This window comes from Danio aesculapii, chromosome 16 (assembly GCF_903798145.1).
Source record: "Danio aesculapii chromosome 16, fDanAes4.1, whole genome shotgun sequence".
Classification (NCBI taxonomy): Eukaryota; Metazoa; Chordata; class Actinopteri; order Cypriniformes; family Danionidae; genus Danio; species Danio aesculapii.
In genome coordinates this window covers 684,034-696,329 of record NC_079450.1, presented here as the reverse complement: position 1 = coordinate 696,329, position 12,296 = coordinate 684,034, and the positions used below count along the sequence as shown (strand labels likewise).

The following is a 12,296-nucleotide window of genomic DNA, read 5'->3' as shown; positions in this document are numbered from 1 at the left end:
AGTGACCTGATGTTTAGGAGACCAAGCTTCATGAAATTTGTATTTTCACTTTTTAGTGTTTTTTCTGGTTTAATTCTTAATAGATTATTTCTGGAGCACACAGTACGTTTATTTCTTGATCTAATAATACGAGGAACAGACACAGTCTCTATGTGGTTAGTTAGGTATGCATTACTGTTATTTATGTGGGACGAATAGGAGTCTGTGTGGCTAAATTGTGAATTTTGTGAATTTTTACTAACTAGTCAGATAGAGCGAAGTATTCTGGTGATGTTGTCCGACAGGAGTTCAGCTCCAGCTCGACTGGGGTGCAGCCCGTCAGCGCGGAAATGCCTAGGACGCTCCCAGAAAAGATTCCAGTTATTGGCAAAGAGCAATTTCTGTTCTTCACACCATGTTAATAGCCATTCATTCAGAGCAAAAAGTCTACTGAACCTTTCATTTCCTCGGCGGTAGGTAGGAAGCGGTCCAGAAACGATGATCTGCGTGGCGGGCGAGGTAAGTCGAACCGTCTCGATCAGCCTTCTGAAGTCTTTCTTCAGGATCTCCGTCTGCCGGAGCCCGGTGTCGTTCGTCCCCACGTGGAGGACGACGGCACCGAGGCTCTCGGCAGCGCTCAGGATAGTAGGTATCTGTGCAGAAATATTCTTAACTCGGGCACCAGGGAAGCAGAAAGTGCGTACTTTGTTACCTTTGGAAGAAGCAGAGCTGACGTGGCACATGATTGAGTTGCCACTGATGGCCACATCGCAACCCGTCTCGCGGAGAGGGGCGAAGCGGTTCTTCGTGGGGATCTCGAACACTGGAGGAGGAGACGTTCTGCCCCGGGACCTGGTAAGCACCTTACGCGGCTGCACCCAGGGGCCGTGGTAGCCGGGTGTCGGCGTGAACGACACCTGGGCGAACCGCATCCTCGGTGCGTTGGGCCTGGACAGAGAAGCATGTGGGGTTGAGGAAGAAGGAGAATTGTCATTGTATCAAACACTTACCTCAGACGAGCGAGTACGGGTTAAGAGCTTAGCCCTGAGCCCTGCTCGCTTCGTCTCAAGAGAGCGAATCTGGGACTCCACTGCTTCCGGCTCCAGCGCCTCCATCGATGCTTCTCCTGCACTCAAGGACAGACACGCAAGCGACATTGTACAAGGTGAAGAGCAAAGCCAGTAAGTGAGAAAATAAGTGAATGAAAGAGGTCGGTAGCTTTAGCTGACCAGCGGTGCTAGCAGGCTAAAGCTACAAACACCAGGCAGATGCTCGAGAGACAGAACGTTTAAAAGTAGATTTGTTTGTATGAGTGTGTTAGGGGATTGTTCACCCCAAGTAGGAGAGATAAATATTTAGTGAATGAGGAGGTATTTTATGATAAAAATGTAAATTGCGAATCTAAACTCCAAACAAACGCAGCGAAGCTACCGTCCGGTGACAGTGACAGTGACGTCCACTGTAAATTACAGTAAATAACTGAACAATGTTTTGGTTATAAGGTCTGGTTTTGTGGTGGCTGTACTTTTAACTTAATATAATCTTACTTTAAGTGATGAAAGATGTTGAGATTGTAACAGTAAACAGAGCTACTGTAAGCTCACACCTGCTTGGTGTAAATGCTTGAAAATGATTTAGTTGAAAATGTCCATTAGAAATGTAAAAGTAATCAGATGTAATCAGTGACTTTTATAAAGTAATTGAAAAGGTACACTACTTATGACATTTTACATAGGGTAATCTGTAATCTATTACAACCTCCCCAACACTGACGCTAACTGTTTCACAATGCTTTGTGTTATCTGACAGTGAATATGTTATTATTATTATTATTAATACAGTGATTTAGAAATGTTCTTTTGTCTTTTCTACTTCGCTATAACTGTTGTACTGTGCAGTTTAGATGTACAAAATGCATTTTAGTAAAGTCAACCCACAGCATTCGATCATGTTAATATTTACAATATGTCATGTTCATTTAACAAGCATAATATACAAATCATGTTCTTTCATCAAAATTAACTCATGTAGCCTTAAGAAATATACAAGTCATGTTGAGTTAACATGTAAAAAATCATGGTTGAGAAACACAACTTTATATGTGCAACTGATGTACAGAAGTGTGTAAATCCAACAACTTTTTGTCAGTGTATGCACAGCTTCAGCTTTTTTGTGCAAATGTAATAATTATATTTAACACGTAAACGTGATAAAAGTCATCTAGTGAAAACAGTCACTTAACATCAGAGTCCAGGAGAACAGTTTCCCATCAATCAGCGCAAAAGCGACGCGGAAGGATTCCCTCTTGCCCTCCTCACGAGAGGACACAGCTGGTCTCGTGCTGCCCTGTCATCGTCATCTGGTGACGGGCTCCGATAGACGCAGTCTGTTTTCAGCTACAAATCTGCAGCCCAAGTAATGTCACGACCTCGGCACAGTATGAGGAGGATTATGACCGATCTGGCTTTGCGATCAGCGCGTTTGGGACCCACACGGTGAGCAATATCAACACTGTCCTGAAGAGCATCTGGAACGACCTTTCCTAATATGCTGAGACACATTTCGCACATCTTCTCCATGTTTTTCGCTAACATCATGTAGCTTTAGACAGCACCTCCACCTGTAGCGCTTACAATCTTGTACACTTGCGTTCAGCGATATGCGCGCCGATCTCTGCTTCCACATGATGAAGAGCCTCTCTCTGCTCACTGACATCCAGAAGAAGCTGTTGCACCGTCGCTGACAAACTTTTCATTTGTCTGGAGGTCGTTTCTGAAAGCTCCGCTACAACAACCTCGTTGGTAAAGTTCAAACAAGAGTCAAAGCATCGTGATTCCGTATCACATTGGAAATTCAGTCCAGAGCTGCAGGCCGATGCAGAGTCATCAAATCAATCAGCCGTGTTGGACGCGTCAAAAACAATCATGCCAGGCCTCGCGTGATTAACTTTATTATTGCCTCTTTTCCCCATGAAGAGATGTCTAAAGAGTTATATAATGTCCACGCGTACTTTTATAATGTCATCACCAGTCCTAAACAGTAGGTTATACCACTTCACCTTATATACCCTGAAGAATAAACGCGAATACCTGTACCTACATGGCCGCCATCTTGGTCTCCCTCTACGCTACGTCATAAATAGAACGCGTTCTAAGCTGGAATGTCAGAATTTACCAGACGCCTGACAGAGCAGACATATATTGAGAAACTCCGCATTTGGACACTCAAACAAGGCGAACAGATTTACAATCTGAGAATTAATCGCAGTAAACTCATTTTTACACCTTAGAGAACGTGATTTACTGCTAATAAAAATGGAACAAAGTATGTCTAATGTTCCAGGTCCTTCGGGACAAAGCAGACTATATACACGGGGAATCGGGCCTACTCCATGTTCTGGTACATTTTAATGTATTTTTATTCTTTGATTGATGTTGTTTAACCCTTGTGTTGCTGTTTGGTCTTCTCATCCACTCTGGGGTCATTTTGAGGCTTAATTTAGCCTCAAATTTCTCTGTTTCGGTGCTGTTTTTGCCCCATTGATTTCCATTATAATGACATTTTTGGTTGCAAAGCCATGACAGCAGATAACAATACATTCTTGATAGTTACAGTTTTTTCTTCAAAACAAGCTTAGTTAATGGCTTTTATATGGAGTATAGTGTGTGTGTGAGAGAGCGAGAGAGAGAGACTTTTGCGCACCTACTGTGATATGTCTGAGAAACTCAAAATAAGTCCCTCAGCTCTCAGAACACAGAGTGTATTCCTACACACACACACACACACACACACACACTATAATCTGCTGTTTTACTCCACTGAACTCCATATAAAAGCCAGAAACTCTTTTACGCAGGCCTATATAAGGATTTGATGTTTTGCAGAAAAATATCACAAATTGTAATTAACAATTTACAAAATTTGAAATTTCAAAATGTACAAAAAAAACTACAAACCAGCAACAATTCTGATTCTAATGGAAGTCACCAACTTAATAAAAGAGTAGTCAATTTGAACAAGGGTTAAATAAGTGTTTTATTCTGTCTGTTTAGGCATAACTGGAACCCGTCTCAAATGAACATGTTGTTTTTTCTCTTTCAGTGCAAGAAAAGTATGACTTGAAGGAACTATTGGGAAAGGGCAATCACGGCGAGGTCTATCTTGGCATCAGAAAAGAGGACGGAAAACAGGCAAGTCTATTCTCCCTAGTCCAGTTTAGAGGACATCAACTTTGGAGAAATCATGTTTGATTGCTCACTCATGTTTTATTCTGCTTTTCATCTACAGTTTGCCATCAAGTCGACTGATTATGAAGTTGACAACAATGTGGTAAGTCTGAAAACATCATCAGCAATTCATATTTGAAGCATCACAAAATACAATTAAAGGGCACCTATGGTGAAAAATCTACTTTTCAAGCTGTTTGGACAGACATATGTGCATGTATGGTGTATAGACCGGTAGACACGTGTATAATCATATCAACAAGACCAGACGTGCACAAAGCAGCCGGGAATAAAAGGTGTGTTCAATTCGCTAGGATTATCAATCATCATCAAACATGATCAAGAGTGAGTTTCACAAGTTTAACATGTCTTAAAACAGAGCATGTGTGTAATGAAGTACAGCGATTCACTTCAGCTTTACTTTATCAGCACAGCCGCGTGTCTGAACTATTATAAAGGAAGACGCTTCAATCCCGGTTTGTGGACTTTAAATCAGGTTTATTTTGTACATTAATATAAGAGATATCCATACAGCAGTGGAGATTAACCTGTATCCTGTCACATATGCGTGCAAAAAGAGTGCAAAGCTAAACAGGTGCTCTCTGTGTGTGTGTGTGTGTGTGTGTGTGTGTGTGTGTGTATCTGTGTATGTGTGCGCGCGCGCGAACTTTGAAATGACATTGTGTGTGACTCATCGATGCAACTGCACAACAAATACTCATTGGTAAAGTTCTTACTGTAGTATTTCTCTCAAACGCTATGTGAGATCTGCTTCCTTTAAGTCTGTCTGTTGTCTGATGCTGCCGAAGGAAGAGATTAAGGCACGCAGAAAGGCACGTAGAAACGGTAGGCAGGGAGGACTAGCCTTAAAGGTGCAGTACGACAAAACAGCCCCCTAGTGCAAAAATGTATAAAATAGAATCTTATAAAAGGTATAATAAAAAATCTGACGGGTGTTTTGAACTGAAACTTTACACACACTTTCTGGAGACGCAAAACACTTATATTAAATCTGAAAAAAGGGCTAACCTAGGTGCCCTTTAATAGATGAGTCTGTCTACAGCTGTGGTTATATGTACAAACTTTATACAAATATCCGCTGATCATGTTGTGATTCACTGCTGTTTTCTGTTTATTTACGCTTATGATGGGACCTTAATCTGTGCCCTGTCGAGTTTTGATGCTGAAAATTCAACTCTGCAGTTTCACTGTGACTTTAGTAATGGCCTTTATATTTCTGTTGTATTTCTCTCTCTATATAGCTGAAAAAGTACTGGCAGTTTATTTCCAGTAATCATAAATATCATAATAATGAACATGCACAATAATGTTGCATTCAACATGCCATAAATAATTATTATTTACACTTTTAGAGTGTCTTTAAGAATATTCAGACTGTTGTATTCTGCAACATGTTGAAGACTTATTAGGCCATTTATTTTCAAACATGACGATTTTCTCATGTTAATCTGGGCTACGACATTGAGAATTCAGGGACTATTTGTTTGTCTTTTGTTCGTTAACTTTGTACAATAAACATTTAGCTAGTTCATTTAACTAAAGTAGTTTAGTTTATACTTTATTTTAGTGTTACCTATTGTACTTTATAATCTTTTTGCATGTATTTAATAAGCAATACACCAAGTATTGTTGTTATCATACCTGTTAAAGTAATCTGTTTCTCAGCATAGTTCAATATCTTGATAATACCAACGCTTCCGCAATTCATCACATGAAAATCTAATACTGTCAGAAGCCGAATTAGCAGATTTTTACACCACAATTGACAAAACCAGTACAGATAATGCATATCAAGCTCCCATAATGCAATTTAAAAGCATAAATACACACAAAACATGAATCACAAAATACAGAAAACTGCTGATTTACAGATTTTCTTTTACAGTTATATTGAAAAACAGGATTATATGTTCTTGATATGCAGCTAATGTGCACTTTATCTTTAGCCTAAGTATCCAGGAGACCTACCTAAAGAAGTGGTAATGATGACACTTGCGAGACGTCCCCCCGCCCTGCTGCTCCTCAAACTCCATGAATGGTTTTGGGATGAAGAGAAAACATCAGACGGGGTAAGTCTATTTCTACAGCACATTTCATCCACGATGCACTGCAGGAGGGTTTGTCTCGTTTCTTATTGTCGTCTTGATTTTGTAACTTAAAATTCTTAAATCAAGAAGCATTTCTGGACATGAAAATAACTTTGTCTTGTTTTCAGAAAAGCTTGTGGGTTAATAATATGCCGGTGCGGTAAGCAAAATAAACTCGTTTCTACTTTAAAATCTATCCTGAATGTAACTGGAAGCCAGTGTAAGGACTGACCTGAGGACTGCTGTCATGTGCTTTATTTTAATTCACTGCATTGCTTTCAGGAAGAGAAGAAGATTATGCTGGTGTTAGAGTATCCTGGCCCGTGCAAAACACTGGAGGATTTCCTGAAGGAGCACGAAGACCTGGAGGAGAGAGACGCGCGCACACTCATCCTGCAGATTGTCAAAGCAGGGCAGGAGTGCTTGAGGCGGAACATCTGTCATTATGATATGCATGACAGTAATATCCTGGTCATCAGACTGCCTCTGCGCATCAAACTAATTGATTTTGGACATGGGAAGCACATGATCCATGGTAAGTCTGATTATTGCAGGAGGGAGCAGAGCAATTCCATGCAAATGTCAACCAAAACACAAGTTCTTTTGTGTAGGCTTGTATTTTACAGAACTTTAAAACCTGTCTTATTTGATTTACCAAAGCCACACATGTGCCAATTTCACATCAGTCACATCCATAACCAAGTTATTCCCGCATAAATGCAGAAATCTCAGATCAAATCAGTCATGTTTGTTCTACAGTGAGCCGACTCTTCTCCTCTCCATTAGCATTGTGTCTTTTGACTTGTTTAATTCACTGAATTTCTATAAAGTATGTTGTGTACTGTAAACTCAGACATAAATAACGAATGTTTATTTTCCTTATGTAAAAAATGTTACGGATAGATATTTGTCTGATCCTGTTACTCTGTGGTTAGTTATTTAGGGAAATATAACGCGATGCTTCATTATAATGTTACCGTATACTTCCTCTGTCAATTTATGTCTTGAGTTTTTACTGCTAATGTCACATCCGTAACGCTGGAATTGCTCAGCAGTAAACTGTCTTTAGTGTAATGATCATGATTACTGAACTGTTTGCTCAACACTACACATCTCTTCCTGACAAATCCAGGGAAACAGCCACGGACCGATACGAAGATGTCTTCAACAGAAGCGGTTAATGTTACAGTGAACCAGCTGTTCATCCTCATCAAGGAAATAGCAGGACATTGTTCCAGCATACCAGCAGGTAAGAAGATGACTCCAACTAACACTGTTCAACCCTCCTGTTGACTTATGGGTCAGAAACGACTCAAGCCCCATTTTACCAGCAGAAACCCCTAAACAATGTTGTTCTTTATCTTGAGGTTTGGTGATGGTTTCTAAAATGAGGCCAACATTACAGAAATGATCATTTTCTACTTTTATATTTTCATGAGGCAGAACACACTTAGGGCACAACGGGGTCATTCAGGTCAATTTTGAGCTGCCAGCCATGAAAGCATTTTTACACCACAAAAACTACTGACACACACACACACACACACACACACACACACACACACACACAATAAGAATCTGCTGCTTTATCTTGTATGAATACTGTCTTGCTAAACACTCTTTACACTCCTACAGGTTCTTTTACCACTGTAGTGAGAGTCGAGTGTTGAACAGGAGAGATAAGTGCTGAGTGTGTGTGAGTGTGTGTGTGTGAGATGTTTTCACGTGTCAATTGTGTCCACCATTAACCCACTTTCTCTTTTAAAATGTTACAGAATTCCGGGCATTTATTGATCACTTCTATACCCTTGAGGAAGAAGAAGAAGATGAGATACTGCTGCCTGTGGAGAAGATTCTGGATCAGCCATGGCTGAAAAACAAATAAAATCAAGACTGTTCTAGACCTGAGTAATTTATGCTTTCCACCCTGAAAGAGGAGATTTTAGAGCACAAGTGATTCAGCATGACGTAGAGCCCATCAGCAGCAGGAAACAGGGTTTCATTCTTCAAGCCTGAAACCATTGAACATTTATTTTTCTCTTGTCCAGTCACTAAAACGTTTTGGCAGGACCTTTGCTGTTGGCTAAGTAACAATATAGAAACTGACATTCCATCCTTAAAATTGATGAAGGTTTTGGTTTATGCAGATGGGTTTCTCAAAATACTTACGTTGATGTGAAACATTATTATTATTATTATCATCATTATTATTATTATTATTGTTGTTATTATTATTATTGTTATTATTATTATGGGTAAATATTATATACACAAAAGACAATGGAATAACAGTAAACCCTCGATTAGCTGCTTTAAAAATGAATGTAAAACATATTTAGAGTCTTTAAAAGTAATATCCAAAGAAAATAAGACTACAGAGGAACAGAGGAGTCTCTTTCCTTTAAAAAAATGTATCTTTATTTTTATTTTAATTTGATTTGATTGTTTTTGTGTAACCCCCCCCCCATCCCCCCCCCTAAAGTTTTTTTTTTCTATTTTAATGTTATGTATTAAAGTGCGTGTATGCACTGTATTATGTAAATGTGATTGGAAGTGTGTATATATTGTTATTTGCCATTTTTGTTCCCTGTTTAAGTTTGTAAATTGATCATGTTTAACAAAAGGGTTTTCATTCTTCCATTTCTGTCATTTGTTGTTTTGCTGTTTCCCGCTTTTGCTTCCCAAATTCTGCACTTCCTCCTGCGAGGGTTGCAGTCAGAGCTGTATGTAAATGAGGGCCGGTTGAAGCGTCCCCATTGGTCCACCAGCTCTAGACCGACAGCTCCTCCTCCAGCCAATCAGGCGAGGAGGGAAGCTGATGTCTCTCTAACGGCGGCCGATGCGCACAGGCGACGCCGGAGATTGAGTGTTAGCCGCTAATCCTCAGCTGGGGTAGAATCTGTCTGCGGCAGGACAGCATTAATTGTATGAAATAACTAAAGGAAAGCAGGTTGATTCACGTTAAGGGCTGTCAATCTAGAGCTAATGGACCAATGGGGAGGCTTCAGCCGGCCCTCATTTGCATGCAGCTCTGACTGCGACACTCACAGGAGGAAGTGCACAATGTGGGAAGCAGAAGCGGAAAACAGCATAATGTCAGAAAACAATGGAAGTCTGAATTCCTGATGATTTTATTTGGTCACTGACCACATGTGTGCTGCTCTTCCTATCATTTCTGTCAAATTGAGAGCGGCCTACGAACCCCATGGAGTGTGTTGAAGCTGTTTTCTGCTGATCAAACTGTAAACTATTGTCTTCAATAAAGTGGATCTCTGACTCCTGCTCTTTGTCTTTGTTCATCACACCGGCTCCTTGCATTAACATAACTGAAATCAGTCAGCGTAGTGATACAGGACTGTAATGCACTCAAAACATGCCTGAACTACTTTATCTGTGTCTTTATCTGACAATAGGTGTGTTCGACTTCATGCAGTGCTGTGCAGATTGATCGAAATCTGTCTTAAAGCGGTGCATGCTGGCTAGAAATTTTGTCTGGATTGATGCTGCACTGACGCTATGTGACTGTCACATGTGGCATCAAATTACCGTGACACCGCTCCGAGATCAGACGACTGATTTAGGCCCTGCAGCATCTGAAGTGCAACTGTAGGAGCAGTGATGACGACACCGACATTACACGATTGGCAGAGTTCACCGCATGACAACAACCACGTGTGTTTCGGGTTTATTATTGGACAACTTCTGTCTCACAAATTTCAAAACAATTAACTTTTTATACCATCTAGTACACATCATGCTTATTAAAAGACTACAGATATTTTACTGCAGTAATCATCTTTTGTTAAATAATCTGGTTATAAAGGCTAGCTTGTTTGCACAGGTTTATTTTCCACCTTTTTTATACAGACTGTTTACTGCATTCAGCTCCATGAACGATTTATTTTAGTGAATAACCCAAATATTAACTCAAATAAGTCTTACAGACTTGGAATGAAATAATTATCATCATTGATCCTGCCACCCTAAAGGTTTCTTAACAAATTAAGTTAAAGAACTATTTTATTAAATAACTATACAATGATTTTTAGGATTCTAAAATGTATATGTTGCGTTTCCGGTCTGACGCATTTGCGTGCGTATGAATGGAAGTCTATGGGAGGAAAAGCCCAGTGTGAGCGCAGCTTAAGAGGTGACCGATCATGCGCAGTACAGGTTTTTTTTTCGCAGTCATTTCAAATACAGGATCCTTAACTCCGATGGATAAAGAACCTACCGCGGTGGATAACGAAGGAAAAAACAATCATACAGGTTATTTTTTGTTTTTATAATGTTATATTTAATGATTTCATTAGCAAAAACAGCCGACCACTTAGTTGTATAACAACTAACAGTATTTCCATGGTAAACCACAAAAGAATAATAATGGTTGTGGTACATTGGAATAACCATGTTTTTGTAGTTTAAAATATGGTAATCAATCCTGTTTAAACAAATAAATATCTGATGTTGACTAATATAAAGTAATCATACATGAAACACCTGAGATCAGGGGCCTGTTTCAGTAAAGAGGTTCAACCAACTCAAAGTTTAAACTTGAACTCCGAGTAGATTTACAGAGAGATTAAAAACTCAGAGTTTTGGGTTTCAGAATAGCGGATCTGAGTTGGGTCAATCAACTTTGCGTAGACCAACTCAGAGTTAAGCGCGCACACCACAACTATAAAAAAGCATTATCAATTGAGCGCAGATATTACGAGTGACCATGGCAACATCTGAAAAAAGAGAGATCAGGATCTCTGTCTCCAGCTGAACTTGATGTGCTCATGTAGTTACAGCACATATGAGCCTTTATTTTAAAAAGCAACACCACTGCATCAGGAAACAGAGACAGCTAGTGTGGGAAAACAGCTGCTCAAGTTAATGCCTAGTTTTACATTTAAAAGTATTTAAGCATAATAAAATAAGTAATGTTATGTGTGACGTTTATCAAATTTTTACACATGTTCCCACTTTCATACATGTTGATCAGTTTTAATAGATTTAAAAGTGTGTATCTGTCTTTTTTATTGATCAAGTGATAGAGGCTGATATGACATTTAGAATGTAAACAGAACTAAACAATAGCTTTTAGAAAGAAGAATAATCCCAGTAATCTAGTTCCAGCACATGTCCCTGTCGAAGGTCAGTCAATTTAAGCTAATTATTCATTAAAATAGCACAAGCCATTCTCGTACGTGACTTTGTTCTGTGTGTGACTGAAATGTAGGCAATAGCTGTTTCCATCCAAATATATTAATTAACTTTATGAGCAAAACTGGAATAACGCAAGAAAGACGTGTGAATAAAGCAGCGTTTCCATCCAGCAAGTCAAAGAGAACAACATCATCCCTTCCTGATTAAACGGCGCCAAATATCAACAGTAAAAACAGAATTTACTGCGGTAGAAGAAGCTACATTAAAGGGCACCTATGGTGAAAATACTTTTCAAGCTGTTTGGACAGACATATGTGCATGTATGGTGTATAGAGCGTCATATTGGGGTGATATAAACACACCCAGTCCTTTTTTTTTCAATTTAACAACATTAAAATGGTGGACCAATTGGAGCGGTTTTCAGATCGACCGCAACTTGACATAGGAGTGCGGTCCCCCCGCCCACCAATATTGATTGACAGCTGCGTATTAACATGTCCCGGTAGACACGTGTATAATCATATCAACAAGACCAGACGTGCGCAAAGCAGCCGGGAATAAAAGGTGTGTTCAGTTCTCTAGGATCATCAATCATCATCAAACATGATCAAGAGTGAGTTTCACAAGTTTAACATGTTTTAAAACAGAGCATGTGTGTAATGAAGTACAGCGATTCACTTCATCAGCACAGGCGCGTGTCAGAACAATTATAAAGGAAGACGCTTCAATCGCAGTTTGTGGACCTTAAATCAGGTTTATTTTGTACATTAATATAAGAGATATCCATACAGCAGTGGAGATTAACCTGTATCCTGTCACATATGCGTGC

At 39.6% G+C, this 12,296-nt stretch overlaps 1 protein-coding gene across 1 annotated transcript; it reads left to right on the top strand.

Moving 5' to 3' along the window:
* Nucleotides 1–4,268: 4,268 nt before the first annotated feature.
* Nucleotides 4,269–8,430, top strand: LOC130243926 (serine/threonine-protein kinase pim-2-like). Its single transcript, XM_056476239.1, has 5 exons — nt 4,269–4,308; nt 6,173–6,295; nt 6,596–6,848; nt 7,446–7,562; nt 8,089–8,430. The coding sequence occupies exons 2-5, from the start codon at nt 6,209–6,211 to the stop codon at nt 8,196–8,198; spliced, it is 567 nt and encodes a 188-aa protein (XP_056332214.1). The 5' UTR covers nt 4,269–4,308; nt 6,173–6,208; the 3' UTR covers nt 8,199–8,430.
* Nucleotides 8,431–12,296: the final 3,866 nt, after the last annotated feature.